The sequence below is a fragment of the Acanthochromis polyacanthus genome, chromosome 21, assembly GCF_021347895.1.
Source record: "Acanthochromis polyacanthus isolate Apoly-LR-REF ecotype Palm Island chromosome 21, KAUST_Apoly_ChrSc, whole genome shotgun sequence".
In the NCBI taxonomy this organism is placed as follows: Eukaryota; Metazoa; Chordata; class Actinopteri; family Pomacentridae; genus Acanthochromis; species Acanthochromis polyacanthus.
This window is the reverse complement of record NC_067133.1, coordinates 13,742,739-13,761,233: the sequence shown is the minus strand read 5'-3', so window position 1 is coordinate 13,761,233 and position 18,495 is coordinate 13,742,739. Positions and strand designations below refer to the sequence as shown.

The window sequence follows — 18,495 nt, the reverse complement described above, 5'->3', positions numbered from 1 at the left end:
TAGCCTAAATCTCATGAAATTTGTCAGTAAGTCATTCACTGAAGGAAAAACTTTATGGCTTAAATATTAAATAAAAATGATGCGGTATGATTAGTTTACTCAGCTGAAATCCTCATTTTAATGCTGTCTGAGTGAAGTGAATCTCTTTCCTTCTACTGGATTTTGTCAGCTCAGTGTGAAAGCTGATTTTTGTGTGAAAATAGAGGAAGGGTAAAATATTTTTGCTAATCGGATGGAAGCATGTGAACACCAACATATGGGGCCATCAGGAGAGCTGCATCCCATAAGCTGATTAATACACAGTTGTAATGACAGTAAAAGGTAAGTCCTGCTGTGTTCTTCAATCTCTGTTTTTAGTATTTGTCTCCAAGTCTCCTTTTCTATGATTTTCAAACAGATTTATTGAGGTTTGGATCTTTGTTGTGGAGATTCTGTGAGACGAGGAGTGGCAAAAACCAGCATGTATGTTTCTAAAAAGAACAGCAACTTCAGACAAACTCTGATAAAATAAAAGTTTAACATTTTGCATGGTTCATTACAAATAAAAGAAAAAACTGTGTGTAATAATCTCTCTGCCTCCTCTGTAGATCTCACATACTGTTGGGAATATGAGTCATTTTCCACATAATTACTCCTAAAAGTAAAACTAAAAGTACATCATGTGCTCCATTGTGACAGATTTCCTGCTGTGAATTGCTTCCTGAATACATTCCAGGCCGTTATGTGTAGAGCTGTGTGTACTTTTATACTCACGTGGTATATTCCATCCCCACCAGGCTGATGCCGTTCACAGCCAGGATACGATCTCCTGTTCTCAGTTTCTGACACTTGGCAGCCGGAGAGCCGGGAACCACTGACTTCACATAAATGCCGCTCATTCTCAGTGGCGTTTTCTAGACATAGATTAAAAAAAAAGGACAAATAATCTGATTATTGAAAGCTGTGAAGGGATTTTAGAGCCCTGCAGAGGGTGAGCTAAAAGGTCAGTATGACTGAAATATTTCAGTAACTACTGGATAGATTATCTTGAACTATTGTACACACCTTCATGCTTCCCAGGTGATTGATTCTTTACCTGTAACGCCACCAGTGGTTTGAGATTTTAGCTGATGCTTTGCTACATAAAATCAACTGCAGGAGCTTCAAGAAGAAAGAGTTATATTAAGTTTGGTGACTTTGGTTTATGACTAATTATCTGAATAATATGACATTCCTATCAGACTCAGTTGTACTTGTTTTGGTGTTAACTGGCAAATGCAACCACGCTAAACTAACAAGTATCATTCCTGCATGCTGGTGTCAGCATTTAGTTAAAATCAGTATCCACTGAAAGACCACAAAAAATCTGTTTACAATCATAGAAAGCAGAGAAAAGATCAAATGTTTCAATTTCCGAGGCTGGAAGCAGTTTGGTGCTTTTAATCATTCAACCAGCTGATTCAGCTCCACATGTAAGAGCACCAGTATCTGTGGTAGGGCTGTAAATAAAAGTTGTTCTGTGGCATACAGACATAATTTTCACTGTAAATGCTAATGTTAATTAATGAACTGTATCAAAATGAAAGTATCACTGAGCCACATTAGTTCTCGCCTATGTGACTGAACTGTAGAATTCAGTAGGAACATTTAGTGTGATTAAATGAGCCAGCTGAGGTGAAACCCCTGCAGTTAACAGTCTGATCTGATTAGTGTCTGTCATTAGACCTTAGCAGCTACACAAACTATTTTCTTGTTGAGATTAACACATAGGGGCTTGTTTTTCATTGCATTTGATGGTACTGATGCAGTAAATACTTGTAGCTGAATCAGTGTTTCTTTGTACCGTTCCATCTACGAGTGCCAGTCCAAGACCATGAGGTCCTCTGTGAATTTCCACCATGAACACTTCCTCTCTGTCTTCTTCTGTTTCCTCATTTCCCGTCTTCCTCTCAGCACTTCCACCAGCTGAGCAAACACAAAAAAGAGAAACACATCAGATCAAAAGGTGTAGAAGCCGGAAGATACGGGCATCAAAATGACGGTGGTGCCGCGAATAAACTATCCAAAGTCTAAAAGTTTTATCTCAGCTCATTTATAAGAAACTTCAGTTAAAAGTGATACAAAGTCACATTTTCCATTTTTGGAAATACATGATGACAGATTCATTGACAAACAAACACCTAATTCTGTTATTACTCCGCCAAGGAACACAGTGGAATTGTGTGACGATCAGCGTGTATTTGTCGGTCTGTCTGTCTGTCTGTCTGTCTGTTAGCAACAATACTCAAAAATGGACTACCGGATTTGGATGAAATTTTCAGGGAAGGTCAGAAATGACACAAGGACCACCTCAGTAGATTTTGGCAGTGATGGAGCTTATAGTCTGGTTTCATGGCTTTGTTAAAGATTTCTGTATCACTGCAAGATAGTGGCACAGCGTCACTGTAACTATGACAACAAGTGAACACTGCATCAGCTGCCTGTTGACGATCACATGATTGTGATCCTACTAGAAATTCATCGTTGCAGACATATCAGGACTTATCCATCAGAAATGATATGACTGAACAGCCTTGGCAGAGCACTGCACGTTCTGAGTGTTTTTCTTGTTTATGTTGATTTTATTTTGGTTTAGTTGATTGTTTGATGCTTTTAATGGCGAGCTCTTTGTCATATTTGTCTTGGAAGCTGCTATATGACTAAATAAATAAATCTTTTCTTGATTTTCTACTTATACAACCAGGGCTTCAACAAAGAATTATTTTCATTACTGATTTCTCACTAGACCACTTTTAGAAACAAATACCCCACAGTTACATGTTCAAATGGCTGCCAGTAAGTTCCAAAGAGTCCAGGTGAAGTCCAGTAAAGGTGCAGTAAAGTGCAATGTAGGTGATGTAGATTTTGGCTCAGTTAATATGAAGATTTGGCTGCAGCTCTGCAGTCAAATCACCCAGCAGGAGTGAAGTGAGGAGCAAGAATTTATGCCCTGAATGCAATATTATTTTAGATTGTTTTTTAGTTTCTAAGCTGGGTACAACTGCAGTAAGTTTAACCAGCCAGGACACTCCTGTAAATGAACTTATTCTGAATGAGGGTCATCTTCTGGTTAAATAAAGTTACATTAAACTATTCCCTGCACTGCCTGAAGCAACACGTGATGGCAGGTTAGCATGTTACGGTGCTCTAACATAGATGGGAGTCGTCCTGCCACAAAAACAGCAACAGTAGCCGTCCCAAAAAGACCTGTTCCCACCCCTGCACCTCCAGCTCCCCCACCACCAGCCCACGGATCCCCTCCGCCTTTTCCCGACATGCAGCCTGTCTGCCCCCCACGCAGGACCTGCCCCGAACAATGCCGCTGCCGATTAAGATTCCACGCACCAACCCAGCTGTAAATTCCCATGACGGATCGGCCACTGCTCTTTTCTCTCCTGACATCACCACCTCTCTGTAACTCCTCTGGCCAGATTAAAGGATTACCAAACTTTGAAAATAACATCAGTTGCTGGCCAGAACCACAGAGGTAGATGTAGTGGAGGCTGAGGTTCGGCTCGGTGCAGAGCTCCCAGCAAGATTAGGAACCTTTAAAAGCTGGTTTACACAGTGTCTGTAAACTAGGACCAAACTGTCTTCACAATGAAAAAAAACTTACTCATCTGATGCTTTCCGCTGCTGAAGTGTGAGAAATTGATGCTTTCCTTGTATTACTTCATATCATAGAGAATATCATTGGGTCTTGGGCTCTCGATCCAACTAAATAAGGTATTTATTTTTTCAAACAAACAAAAAGTTCTGTTTTCATATTCCGATTGAGAGTGCATGAATGGTTATTTATTGATGTGCTGATTATTTTCCTTAAAAATCAGTTACTCGTTTAATCTATAAAACATTAATTATTAGTAGAAAGTATTGATTTAGCTTCACAGAGTACAAGGTAACTGTGCTAAACGCATGAATATTTAATCTTCCTCCTTATTACACAAGGAAAAGCGGCAAATCCTCACTCGCGAGAAGCTGCAACCGTCAAATATTTGACATTTATGCTTGGAAAAACAGATCATCAAAATAATTGCTGATAAACTGTCTGCTGCACTTCTATGTAATAGGATAAATCGTGCAGATTAAACTATGGAATTACCTGCCTTTAAGGTCATATATGCAGACAAGGAGTGTACCAGATGGCTCCGTTTGAATGTAATCCTCAAAGCATTTAAGCAAATTACTTTTGATAAAAGCATTAAGAGAGAAAACACAAAGCAACAAGTAGCCAATGAGAGTAAAGACAGCTGATTAAGATCAACAAAATCCTGCAGCTTAAAGTGCTTCTGCAGAAGCACACTGGGCGGTCTGTTAGGGAGCGCATTAACACAGGTTGAACCTTGAGCACATGTGATGAAAAGTGCTTCAGAAGGTCTGATTCAGATCTGAGTTTCTGGATCAAACAGCCTAATTAGATATATGAGCGCTTCCACTTGACCTGAACTCAATTGTTGATGTCAGTAAGACAGTCTGATATATTTCACTGCAGCTCATGTTGGCCCTACACAGTGGTGTGACTTGTTGACCAAAATTGGTATTGTAATTTTTGTTGGAGTTGTGATTCGTATCAACATATGAAGGTTTTCCTACATCGAGGAAATGAGGTTTACGCCAGCGCAGAAATAAAACTTATAAGTCCCAAAAGGAAAATAAACAACTCATGCATAATAGACGTTTTTTAACACAGAGGTGGTGGAGTTTATGAGCTACACTCTAAGTAGCTACCACAGGATGAGATATTTTGGCTTCACTTCTGTCATACATACAGTTTGTGGGTAGAAATGCTCATCCTGATGCCTGAAGCTTCCATACAGGGGGTACTTCGATGCAGTTTCCACTGATTTTTCCAAAAATGGTTTTAATTTAGATCATTATACAGGCAGCAGTATCATTTTAGTTTACATTTCCTGACACAAAAAAAGGTGGAGCATTCAGATTTCATTTTGGAGCAGTTCATTTTCTCGGTGACTCCCTCTTACTCCTACACATGACCTCATGACGGAGGCGTCCATAAACAATAAGGGTGGGAGAGGAAGCAGTCTTTCCTTTGCACAGTGAACCTATCCTGAGCAGCCTTCCACTTGAAATTCCTGACCGCCAGAGTCAGTAAAAGATGAAGGGAGGAGGCGCTCCACTTCTTTTATGTCTGGGCACCTTAATGTGGAGCTGGAACTGCCGGGGACAAATATGCAGCCAGTGCACGAGGTCAAGTCACTAAATACTTTGCTTAATAGATTTAGGCAGCCAGAGGAGGTGAATGAGGTTTTGGGAGGAATGAGTGCCGGTGACCTCATTCCAGACGTTAGTAACAGGGGACAAGGTTTGAGCTGAAGTGGCAGAGATGTGTGTCATTTGAATCAAAACCTGCTGTGTGTAAGTGAAGCCGTGAATGGGCCTTTCACATGCTGTCGGTTTGTCACCACGTGTGACGGCAGTGTGGTTTGCTCTTTGTTTCACACTTGTACTCGCCATTACCATCTGCTGTTGTCAGGTTTCAGCTGATGTCTTTCAGCTGTTAGCACGGCTTTAAAAAGACCACTTGAACGCATCTGCGAAGCCACATAAAGAATAAATGTTGAAACTGAAACATAAACTTGAAAAATATTATCATTATTACTCCGCCACGGAACACGGTGGAGTTATGTGACCTTCGGCATTGGTTTGTCTGTCTGTTTGTCTGTAAGCAACATTACTCAAAAACGGATAAATGGATTTGGATGAAATTTTCAGGGAAGGTCAGAAATGACACAAGGAGCAAGTGATTAGATTTTGGCAGTGATGCAGCTTATAGTCTGGATCAACACATTTTTTCAAGCTTTCTGTATCACTGGTAACGGCAAGGTGTCACTGTAACTATGACAACAAATGAAGACTACATCAGCTGCGTGCTGACGATCACATGATTGTGCTCCTACTACAAATCACAAATCCACCACTCTGGACTTAGCAGGACTTGTGAGTTGGAAATGATACAAGGAACAAGCAGCCTGGCAGAGTACTGCATTCTCTGAGTGCTTTTCTTGTTGATTGATCTGGTGACTTTTTCTTAAGTGATCCATAAATTGCTTTTGATATTCAGTATGACTTAATATCAAAACAATTTATGGATTAATTGAAAAAAAAAGTCCCCACATTAGCCTCATATGCCTAATCATTTCCCAGAAAGTACTTGTTTTATCTAACCAACAGCCCAAAATGGAAAAATATACAACTTAGTGCTGTGCATGACAAAGAAAAGCATTAAAATATTCTGAGGAGCTGAAAGCTGCAAATATTTCTCATTGTAATAATAATAATAACAATGGATTAGATTTATATAGCGCTTTTCTATTGAGGCATACTCAAAGCGCGTACAATGGATCCATTATTCATTCACTCACACATTCTCACTCTGGTGGTGGTAAACTACATTTGTAGCCACAGCTGCCCTGGGGCAGACTGATGGATGGGGTCATTGTGCAATTTATTAATGGGAAAAAGACAGATTTCCAGAGGATTGATTTGTCAATAAATTGACTGTTTTCACTAATCTTTTAAATAATATGCAAGAGGGCTTCGATTTTGTTCGCCTGATTCCTAGTTTATAAAAAAATATTACAGCAAGTCTGCTGATGCTGAAGTCAGTCCCATGCCCAGTGGGTTGTCATGGTAGGAATCTGAATTACATGTCTCAGTGAATTCATAGTCAGACGTAATGGGTAAGCGACTCGTCTCATTGAGAGAAAGCAGCAGCTAAATCAGTCAGCGGCTTCAGCGCTGACTCCTCTGGTCTCTCAGTAGTTCTTCCTTTCTGGCAAAAATCCTGCACCGTACAACACGTACAATAACTGTATGCATAGATACAGTACATTGTTTGTCCTGCTCTATATTTACTTGACAACATCTGAAGAGAAAGAATTGAAACACTTTAGTCAAGCGTTGGCCTTCAGTTACCTTTCTTTAGTAGGCGGGCGCCCTCCTGCAGATCTGCCTCCAGCTCAGCCAGCTCCATCCCTTGTGGGGTGTTGGGCGGGGTGAGCAGGCAGGACGGGTCCAGCGCCAGGCTCTTGTGGTAGCCCATGTCGGCCTGTCCTGGAAGGGTGTTCTGCAGCTCCAGGCTCTTCAGCTTCTGGGTCAGGACCGCCTCACAGCTGCTCAGGTCACCATGCGATCCTCTGGCCTGAGCTGGTTCTGTAGTGGAGGTACAGTGCAGGTTTACCTCAGAGGTGGGACAGGTAGCCGGCTCAGAGACCACCTGATGGACAGGATCCTGGAAGACCCTGACAGAGGGCGAGGTTGCAGACTGGCTGTCTGTGGTCGGCCCGCTGAGAGTCTGAGTTTGGGAAATATAAAGTTAATCAATAGCAGATGTACAAACATCAAAGTGCTTCAGTTCCTGACTGCCTCTGGCTTTGGGTTATGTGGCTGAGATGTGGGGTCAGAGAACTCGTTACCTGTTCCTCCACATTGGGTTGGGTTTCACTGTAGGGCAGCTGGCGAATGAACTCCTGCAGACGACCGAGCTGTTCAAACAGAGCTGGCTCCACGATGGGTTTACCCAGCTCCAAGTGAAACGAGCTGCTGGGCAGGATGAGCGGCGGGTGGTTGTCGAAGCTCTCCAGGATGTCCGCTGCAGGGAGATGGAAGAGGCCTGTTATCATGCATCATGAACGACCTGACCTTCGTTACAGCCTTCTCGTGAAATTCGATGCTGTGAGTTTAAGTAAAGCTGCTGCATGAGGGTAAACACCTCATTAAGAGCAGTGAATAAAGTACAGGATGGATGCTGCTGGCCAGAACAGCCACCGGTGTTTCACCAAGAAGTAGATGACCACAGGAGAAGCAACTGTGGACTGAAGGTGAGTGGTGGAGACAGACTGACAGGACAGGACTACTCCAGAGGAATACTCACAGTACATCCACATTAATGCAGTTAAATTTGATTCTTTCTGTGTCTGTTTCAGCTCTTCATTCAGAAGTGTTTTGTTTTTCTCCAAAAAATCTGAGCTTATCCCAAACGGCCTTAAGAGTGCATTAAGGGCATCACCACAGATGATGATAAATATAAGGTTGTCAGCTTCTACACTGATGTTAACAGTAGAACCAAGAACATGCTGCTCATTCTGGCTTTGTTAGAGTATGGAGATATTGTTTACATGTTAGTGCTGTATGTTACACAAAAACAGAAAAAAATAAACCAAAGGGTATGAGTACACAAAATTATTTCAAGACAAGAGGAGCTGAGATAATTCTGTACTGAGAGCTGCCATCTTTTGTGCCAAATTTTAGTCACACTTGACATGAGTTAACATCAGTTTGATGAATGATAAATTGTCTGCACTTTTATCGCGCTTTTCTACACACATTCACACATCAATGGCACAAACCTGCCATTGGGAGCAACTTCGGGTTCAGATTGAGTGATCAGAGTAGATCATCAAGAGGGGCTCTGTACCAGTGTGTGATTGTGACCTCTCCACCTTGTTCCTTAACACATACTGACTGTGATTAACAGTTCTATTATTTGCCAACTAAACAAGAAAAGTTTTAAGTCTTTTTAAAATTTCCCTGTGGACAGAGGTCTCTACAAAGACGACCTGAAAATGCTAATGTGGACGCTAGATTCCACTTCCACTCAGAAAAGTGACTGATTGTGTTAAAGTCTACTTCTCAATTTATAGTTTTTGTCTATATACAGTTTTGTTTCTCATGATTTAATGAATATCTTATTTTACTCCTTTTGATCCTTTATTGCATGTACAAATCTTTTTGCAGCGGAGCCCATTTGAAAATGCCATGATCAATTAAAAACACATTTTTTTGGGGAAAAAAAAGAAACAATTCGAATAAAAGTTTATGTGAAACTACAGCAAGGGTATTCTAACATTTTATGATCATGAATTGAGTTAAAATATTTCTACATTGTTTTGCTCACTGTTTGGCTACACAATTTATTCACGTTTGTTTATGTCTTAACAATCTTATTTAAGGCTGACGACTTCAAGTCTCTGAGCGTCTTGTGGTAAAAAATCTGCCAAACTTTGTAATTTCTAACAGACAACATAACAAACATGAAAGGAGACAGACTCATTTATCCGTACACAACTTAATGACAAACAACTGAGAGTGTAATGAATATAATAAAAAACAGGAGCACATTAAATCGGGCAGCATTCTGAAGGTAATGTTTCAGCAACACTGAGCCTTCGTCAGAGCTTCTGAGCACAGTTCAGCTCTCATGTTTAATCAAGTAATTAAACTTGCTGTGTTGTCTGTTATTTATCATGAGCCTTGCGCAGTCATGCATGCCTGCTGTCAAGTTCTAACATGTAAGCCACACAATAGGTTATTCTGATTCTTACAGGAGTCTGGTTACTGCAGTTTACTGTAAACAAAAAGTCATCTTTTGGAAAGAACACCTCAGAAAATGCTTTTAATATCAGAATAATGGACAAAGGGTAACTTGATAATCCATTTAAATGTTGCATTGACGATTTTTCTTTTCTTTTTTCATTTTTTAACATAAAGAGAAGAGCAAATAAATTCTGATAAATTCAAAGTAAAAATTTGGAGTAAATCATGTCATGGAGTAAAACTACAGACTGTACAAAAATCTTTCATAAAACAAATAACACGAATAGACGTGGGAGCTAAATGTATCAACAAGACAGAAACAAGAAAGACAACACAAAAAAAGCATGTAAATGTATTTTGCAGCCAAGTTACAACCAGGTAAGACACTTGTGGAGCATTCTTAAACAGCTAAATGTCAGATTATTAATACCCTTGGGGTGATTATCAAAACCAAAGAACATCTGTGTTGTCTGCCACTCACCAAAGGGGAGTTGACAATTTCATATTTCCCTACTATGCCACTGTATAAAAGCTCAAGCTAACTACCGACCGAGCTAAGCCAGCTACATGCCACCCTTTCCTCCTCAAGTCTGTAGGAATCTTGTAGGTGACTTATTTTGACTTCAAAACAGTGAATCCGCATCTATGAACTACACAAGTGAACTAATGATGAAAGAAACTTTCATAATCGATTTATCTGTCAATTACTTTTAAAATGAAATGTAAAAAAAAGCATCAGAACCTACCTGAACACAACATGATAGCTTTAAATTGTTTGTGTCAAATAGAAAAAGCAAGTTCTTTCATCTGAGGAGCATTTTTATTTCACAGAATTAACAAACATTTTTTTCATTTTCATGATTAACTCCCCTTCCTACTAATTACTGTTTTATTGTTTGTACTGTGCCCTGTGACAGACTGGTGACCTGTCCAGGGTGTCCCCTGCCTTCGCCTGAGTCAGCTGGGATAGGCTCCAGCACCCCCCACGACCCTAGTGAGGATAAAGCGGTGTATGGAGAATGGATGGATGGATGTTTATACTGTTCACACCCACTACTTGTCCCTACCTGCAATTTACAGCTTTATTTGCACTTCTGGTTATGTGCTTAACTGCATTTTGTTGTCTTAGAGCTGAACTCTGTGCAATACCAATCAAGCTGAATTTCATCTAATCTTATCCAAACAATGGCCTTTGGTTCCATCACTCACCCGTCCTGACGGCGTCCTCTGCATCATCCGGCGATGGGTTCCATCCGGTGGGGCAGGCTTTTCCAGAGCTGTACTCCCTCAGCATGTGGTGGAGCTGGGCAGGTTTCAAAGCAGCAAACTCAGTCCTGAGAGAAGCCCAGGACGCCTGGATGAACATAAAACAACAAAGAAAAGACATAGCATTGAGAAACATGAAGCAAACTCATTCTGAACCTTTCATGACGTGAAAATGAAGGATAGTAAAAGCACTCCACTGAAGAAAGAGCCACGAAAGCTCTTTGTAGTCTGTGAGAATGACAGAGAGGCAGAAACAACTATTTTCCCATCAGCCTTGTTTTCATGAAAGCAAACAGTCAATGCTACTCTCTCATTTGCATGAAAAGTATTTTAAACCAATTACATGATGTATAAGCAGTTTTTGTTCCCATCACCCAAGGCCAGATGTGGTAACCAAGCCCCATGGGAAAATATTTCTTAGTCTGAATGTAACGCTGGTAAATACAGTAGCACTTTAAGTGTCACTCTGGTCTCACTGCAGCTTTTCATGTGTTTACTCTGCAATCCAGTAGGCGTCGAGAGCTACTGAAGTATCACGAATTAACATGGCCTGCTTGTTTTGTGTGGTGTGAGAAGTGCAAACTTTTCATTAGTTCTTCGCTCAGTCCCTCGGGTTCCTGTGAAAATCCGTATCATGAAATATGATTACTGCCTACGGCTCTCAGTCAGTCAGTCTTGAGAAAGACAATATTTGATCTTGTGATGACTATAGAAGCAGGTGAGTCACTTGACAGCACCACTCATGTGATTATTGTGAGAGACGCATCTCATAGCTCATTCAGTCTGTTTCCAGTTGAGTTGGTGGAAGTAAGTTTTTGCTCAGACATGCTGGGACCACAACAGAAACCATAGCCTAAATGCTGCTACCCTCCTTTTACAACACAGATGCCACACTGAGCTCAGCAGAAGGTGAATTTAAATTCTGCTTATAAACAAATGAAACTTAAAAATGTCTCTGTTATGTCTGAGACTTAATGTTCAGCAGCTATATTCTCCCAGAATAACTCAACAGATGTTGTGTTCTCCAAATTGCTGGCAAAACAAGCGACGCCACATCCCTCTGGTGTAATTTACAACTGTGCCAGTGAGCCACTTCAGTTCTTAAAAGCCCAGAACTCCAGATGGAAAAATAAAAATCTGACAAGGGTGTGTGCCGTTTTGTAGGCAGCCACAAAGTGAGCTCATGCCAGGGGAGGGATGCATAAAAGCAGCAGCTTCCTAGCAACCATCCAATCCCACAACCAGATGAGACAGAGCCCTCTACAGCTGTGCCACGGGTGGGTTGGTGCTGCGACTGCGAGTCATACAGTGAAAACAGGTGTCAATATCTAAGTGTAAGAATAGGCCTCATACTTAACCCAGTTCCTTTATCTACAGGAGATCCCACTGACACAGAAAATTATCATTTCAACTTTAAATTAATTGTGTGTTACGCTCTGAGAAACATTCAAACTTTCTTTTCTATCATCAATTCTCAAGTAAACAAAGCTAATTAACTCAACTCACCTAAATAACTTTAGAATAATCAGTCTGTGCCACATCTGTCTAAATCAGCTGTAACACATTGACAGCAACTGCAATCGACAGAGCCTGAAGAGTAGTTCGCAAGGGGCCAAAAATGTCTCAATATTTAGCTTAAACCAAGGGGTAATAGTTTTGACATAAAGTAGCTAACAGTAGTTAACTGCAAGTAATGCATACCAGTGAAAAAAGGCAGTAATAAATATACAGCTGAAACAGTCAGTTACAGTAATTTAGTAAACACTTGAAACAGTTAAAAGTGTGTATAAAAACTTTAAAAAGCTAGCTACCAGTAATAAATGAACAATGATAAATGAACACTGTCAAAAGTAATAAATACATGTTTGAAACAGGTACAGGAGGAGATACAAACTGTGAACAGTGAGCAAAAGTAATGGACACACAGCTGAAATTGTTAGTTTGAGTAATTAGTAAACAGCTGAAAAAGTTACATGTGTGTAAAAAGCTTAAAAGGTTTTCTACTAATGAATTAGACAGGGAACAATTATTGAAATCAGTTCAAAGTAACACGAAAAGAGTTTGCATTGCAATGGATTTAAAAGTTGAAACACTCCGCTAAAGTAACGAATACACCGGTGAAATTGTTAGTTTAAGTTACACGTAGACAGTTTTAACTGCTGAAAGTGTGCAGAAAAAGATGGAAAAGCTGAAGACAGATACGACTAAATGTTTGAAAGCAAGTAACAGATCAATGTGAGAAATTGCTAAGTTAGGTTAGGTTATGGATTAACAGTTGAAATTGTTACGTTAACTAAAACTAATGGATAGGTAGCTACAACTGAAAGTTGTGTTAACTTAAGTTGGCTAACTGAAACAGAATTTAAACAGCTAACTTAAAGTATTAAGAAATAAAGAGTGAATACTCGAAATTGTGAGCTAAAATAATGGACTTAAAGTAATGGTTAAACTGTCAAGTCTTTCAGCTATAAATGGTTAGTAACTAAATTTGCTAGACACTTATACACTGTACTGTATGAATTCACTAATTAATAATTAGCATGAAGTGAGGGATAGCTGGCTCTAAGTTGGTTACATGAAACACAGTGTGGTAATAACATCCTGTTTACTATCCATCATTTAAAAGAAACTTAATGTGCTGTAGAAGAAACAGTTCTATAACTCATGTGATGGGACACAACATTAAATATAAAAAGGTTAGAAACGACTCTTCTATATCACTGAAGACATTTAAAGACATTCCTGGAAACTCCTGTAACTTCAGGCTGCTTAAGAAGGCATAAATATCAACTTGTAATCCACTCCATCCGGACTTATTTAAACTGCCTTTAGTAACGTCCCTTTGATTTACAGTAATGCCTCACTGACTTATGTCCCACATTAACAAACTGTTAAACAAATACATTACCCAAAGCCCATTTGTCTTGAAAATCTGACAAAGAATCACAGATAAGCTTTAATCTGAGTAACATTACATGTAAGATACTTCTAAAGACATGGAGTTACATGAAGTAAATGTAAGGGTACTTTTCTATTTTTAGCCTTTCTATTTATAACACCAGCACACAAACAGACACACATGGTGACTTCACCACAAACACATTAGGTACTTTCCATATCATCAACTTTCTAACTGCTATAAACCCGTGAATCAGGAAAAGGTTTGCAGTTTTGCAGGTCGGAATGACCTTTTGCATAAGTTTAGTACTTATTGTGTCATACCTGGGTAATTTTATTTGTCGGTTTCCTTTGATGACTCAGTGTTTAATAGCATGCCAAGTGGGAGCTCAGCTTCCTTCTGTGGTACACAGTGTAAACAAGATCTGAATGGGTAACTAAGAGAACAGTGCTCTTAGGGATGGATTAAGTATTAAGTTGGCAGGCTACTGCAGCACAGCAAACACTGAATACAAGTAGAAACAAATCTAAAGTGGTTGTTCTCTTGTGTAGGTGCAGTGTGTTATTCTTGAATACACACTGTAAGAGAGGGCATGAGAGGCTTTAACATGTCTTCATGTAAATACCTTTCTTTGTCTTTGCGATCCAAGCTCTTAAATGAGAAGAAACAGGATTTAATATATTACACAATACTGTGGCTAACAGGATATACTCAGGTCCGTATGATGCCAAGTGTTGGCCACACCTTCACTGGGACCATGATGTCATGATCTGAACATTTTAGTATATTTACTTTCTCTGTTCCAGCAGATTGCTTTCTTGTATCTAATCAGTGTAAATGGCAGCATGGGAGCTAAAGTGTATCTATTCTCAAGGGTGCTATAACCATAAACTAAGAACAAGCCTTCACAGACAATACTCTGCTCAGCCTTTATGGCATTATCAGTCAGAATGCTTGGCTAAAGTAGGAAGCTGGAGAACAGTGTGACATTGCTGCAGTGAAAGAACTTAAATGAACCTTAAATTCCCTAAAGATGGAAACTTTTGCACCAAATATATAAACACATAAAAGCGGATCAGTTGTAGTGACACCTTTAAGACAATGAAAACATTCAGGCTGACGTGAACGTGACTCTGCTGTGGGGGCTACACCCGCCTGCAGTGAGACAAACAGGAAAGGAGAAAAGGATGTCCTCTGACCTGCAGGAGGGTTTCTTTGGGTGTGGCCAGCAGATTGACAGCAGCAGAAAGCTTCTGGAAGAACTCGACAGCCAGATCGCCCAGACCAATGCTCTGGATCCAGTCCATCAGCAGGTCTAGGTTGGCTCGGATCTGCACACCTCGGGACCACTGGTAGAACCCAGCGACAGATCCTAAACAACCAATCAGTCCATCTTATATCAGAAAAATTTCTTTCAAAATTAGGACTTCATCTGACACTAAGCATGATGGGTTGCATACAGTAAAAACAATGTCACCTTATCTGACAGAAATCTATGTATTTTCCTGTTACTTTGAAAGCAAGGCAAGATTTTCTATATAGATTTTAGTATAGCATTTCTCAAAAGGCACTGAGACACAATCAAAAGAGCAAGAAATATATGAACACATACATTAAAAGCATTTAGAAAGATTAAAGTAATGTTCTTTACATTAAATGCTTTCGACTTAAAAAGCTCAGCCGGAGTCCAAAAACAACAAATTGCAGCTTGTGTAAAGAAAATACCCTCATTTTAGTTTAGCTTATTAGCTTGTCAACATGCTAATATTTGGTAATGGTTTATTCAGTATGTTCAGAGTTATGTGTTGGTGTTTTGCAGGCGTTATGTTTATCAGTTAAATTTAGCTTGCTTGCAAAATAACATTTACTGAAGACAAAATGCCAATGATGCAGCTGTCGTTAGTTTTGCATTTGCACCATATATAGCTGCAATCCATCAAACATTTGTTGAGATATTCCATCCAAAAGAACAAATTTTACAGTGAAGGCAATGTCAAGAGACAAACGGCATCATTAGTATTCATTCTTTGGGGACCATGAATGTCTCTAATATTTTACATGGCAATCTATCCACAAGTTGCGCGTCCAAAAACAGACAAACCAACAGCCCAACATGTACATTCATGGAGCTACACCACTTGCAAGGTTATAAACAAAACTTGAAAATGTTTTCTTGATGTGGGAAGGTGAGCTGAGATCGTACCTCTCTCCATGAGGGCATTGAACAGTGACGCATTGATGAAGAAGAACAGGTAGGCACACAGTTGTAACGAGATGTCCGGATGCACCTGGAACGCTGTGAGAAGCTTCAGCACCTCCTTTAGTACCTCCAGGATGTCTTCAAGCCCATCAGGCACTCGCAGCTGCCCGCCCTCTGAGAATGGATTTCCATCCAGCAGGCCAGGCAGGGCTGAATACATACTCTGTGGAGAGAGGTGCTGACATTTTATTTGGCTGTTTGATGTTGCACCACATGTTGCGCAAAGAACTGGATGTTATGACCTTTGAAGATGAAACACCCTCAATCTACAACCACCACTAATCAAACATGGCTTTCAAGCAGCGGTAATCCTAATACTGGGTGTTGCTTCTCTCAGAAGCACATAAATCACAACCTGTTGCATGAGACACAACTTTTCCTTCCCCGCTAATGATTCCTGATTCTACAAAGTACAGTGAAATAAAGGTAGTAGCTCAGAACAGTCTTTCTGCTGTTACATTTAGTGCTGCTAAACACAAACATAATGACATAATGACTCACAGAGAGGAAGGCATTCACAGAGCGTACAGGAAAAGCGTGTGTTTGGCAACACAAAGGGCTGCAGTAGGGAAATGATCCTACAGTTACAGTGCAGCTTGACTCGTTTCAGATGCTAAAACTGATAGTAAGTAGAATATGGTGGCTCGTGTGTGCAAATGTACCTCGATATTGTGACCTAGTTTCTTTACATCTACTACTATTACATTAAGTTCTACCATTTGCCACAGAGATGTCCCATTGGAATTACTATAATTACTATTTTCGGACTTGCAAGTATAACTATGTTGAGGTCCATACCACTATTATGAGTGGGTGACTTTTCAGAAAGTCAGTTGTCATTGAATAGTGACCATCACACAACAATTTCTGTAATTGGGAAGCTTTGCCACCTCTGGTATTTATTTAATGAACGCAACATTACATGTCTAAGGTTGCAAGAAAGTCTGTGGACTCCAAGTAGAAAATTTTAAGTCAATCCACTTCTTGCAGCTTTTAAAAAAAGGCACACTGCAAAGTGTTTAACAGAGAAACTAGGAGTTTCAGTCCATTATATGACAGATAACAGTAACTCCTGCAGACAAGTGCAAAATCATCTGGCAAACTGTTTTATTGAATGCTACCTTACTGTCAGCTCTTATCGGTACGCCTTCTATGGACACAGTTCTGCCATTGTTTCACAAGCATGACATCAACCAACCATTCACTCACACACCATGACTAAGATAATGACCTCAGGGAAACTGAAAGAGGCCACAAGTTCCACAGTAACCCTGCATGCCTGAGGCAACAGGTCAGCTGATAGTTTACAGTAAAGCTCAGCAAATCTGCCCGTAATCATCTGTTATTATCAACATCAACTGCAGGTGGTGGAGGAGTTTTATAGATTGAAAGACTTTGAATTACTTCTAAAACATCTACCTTCTTCTTGTTCTTCCTGGTACAATTTCATTAATGTCCTCTGGTCCAGTTTTGTTCATATTTTATTTAGAAATAGTCTTAGTTAGAAGAGGAAGTGAAAAGTAAATTATGTCTGCACATCATGAACATTAAGTCATTTTATACAGGAAATTAACAGAAAGACCTTTTTCTTCCTCCTCCCCTCTTTTCCTCTTTTGGGTGTTTCTCTGATGACAGTCCATCTTCCTCTGCTGGAAACTTCTACTCACTAATCTTCCCATTCTCTCTGTCACAAAAAGCAGTCACCACCAAACATATATAAATAATATATTGTGTAAGTTACAGAGAAATCTTAGTATATGTCAATGTCACAACTAACAAGCCTCCAAAGTCACTAAAAATGTCTGACAAGCTTCCCTGGAAAAGAATTCCTTCAGCTTAGATTGATGGGATTGAAAAACATACAGAAAAAAGGCTATTTTTTCAGTGTAGACATTTTCACAGAAAAGTCAACAGAAATATGTCTGAGTATTCAAAACAACAGCACAGACTGTTCCTGCTTCCTTCCCCACCTTCCTCCAACCGTCGCTGTGCAGAGTGGTGGTTTTTCTACAGTCTCTCCTATTAACAATTCTGATATCCCAAACAGAACTGATTTATAAAAATACTCTGCTTGTCTGAAAAAAACTGTTTGCCACGGTTTATCTCATGAACGTTGAATTATTTAAGTTTTTTTTTTAAATACTTAAATCATAGCTATTCCTTTCTCTTCTGCTGGACACACTTCACTATAAATCCATCCTGGCGTTTGTACATTGAAGGTTTCTACTTCTCACATCACATGTAAGGCGAGCGCAGAGAAACATTCCTGCCTTGGCCTTCCACTGTCAAATTCTACAGATATTATCATTCTTCAAAATAAAAGTCAAACACCCACTTGAAGAAACCATTAGCCAAACACATATTTCAGTTGAAGGGGACTTAAAATATCTGCGCTGCGGTGCCGACTGAATTCGGCATAAACCAGACGGCCTTAATGAGCCACTTCAGCATGGGAAAGTCACATAAATTCAGCCTGGGAGCATCCTGTTAGGCTGTAAAACTGCAGACAGACAAAACAGCAGTGCCAAAGCAAACGCAGACACACAGGACCATGCCTTTAAGACTCTGAAAAGTCTAGATCAAAATATATCCCTACACTTTATCAAGCCTCAGAGAAGAAATCTGTAACATCGATCCGTATTAGTTTCTCATCTTTTTCAGGTCTATATCTGACAGGCACATTTTATCTCTGCTACACATGTGACTGGTAAGACAA

At 39.9% G+C, this 18,495-nt stretch overlaps 1 protein-coding gene across 2 annotated transcripts in view; it reads right to left on the bottom strand.

The window, feature by feature from the left end:
* Positions 1-18,495, bottom strand: part of radil2a (Ras association and DIL domains 2a) — a 34,022-nt gene that overhangs the window by 2,170 nt on the left and 13,357 nt on the right. For both annotated transcript variants that reach the window (XM_022198481.2, XM_022198482.2), the window contains exons 9-15: positions 15,723-15,942; positions 14,719-14,891; positions 10,564-10,708; positions 7,455-7,630; positions 6,955-7,333; positions 1,823-1,944; positions 754-893 (exon numbers count right to left, since the gene is read on the bottom strand). In XM_022198481.2, the coding sequence (XP_022054173.2) occupies positions 754-893; positions 1,823-1,944; positions 6,955-7,333; positions 7,455-7,630; positions 10,564-10,708; positions 14,719-14,891; positions 15,723-15,942 (1,355 nt within the window). The remainder of the gene's footprint in view (positions 1-753; positions 894-1,822; positions 1,945-6,954; positions 7,334-7,454; positions 7,631-10,563; positions 10,709-14,718; positions 14,892-15,722; positions 15,943-18,495) is intronic.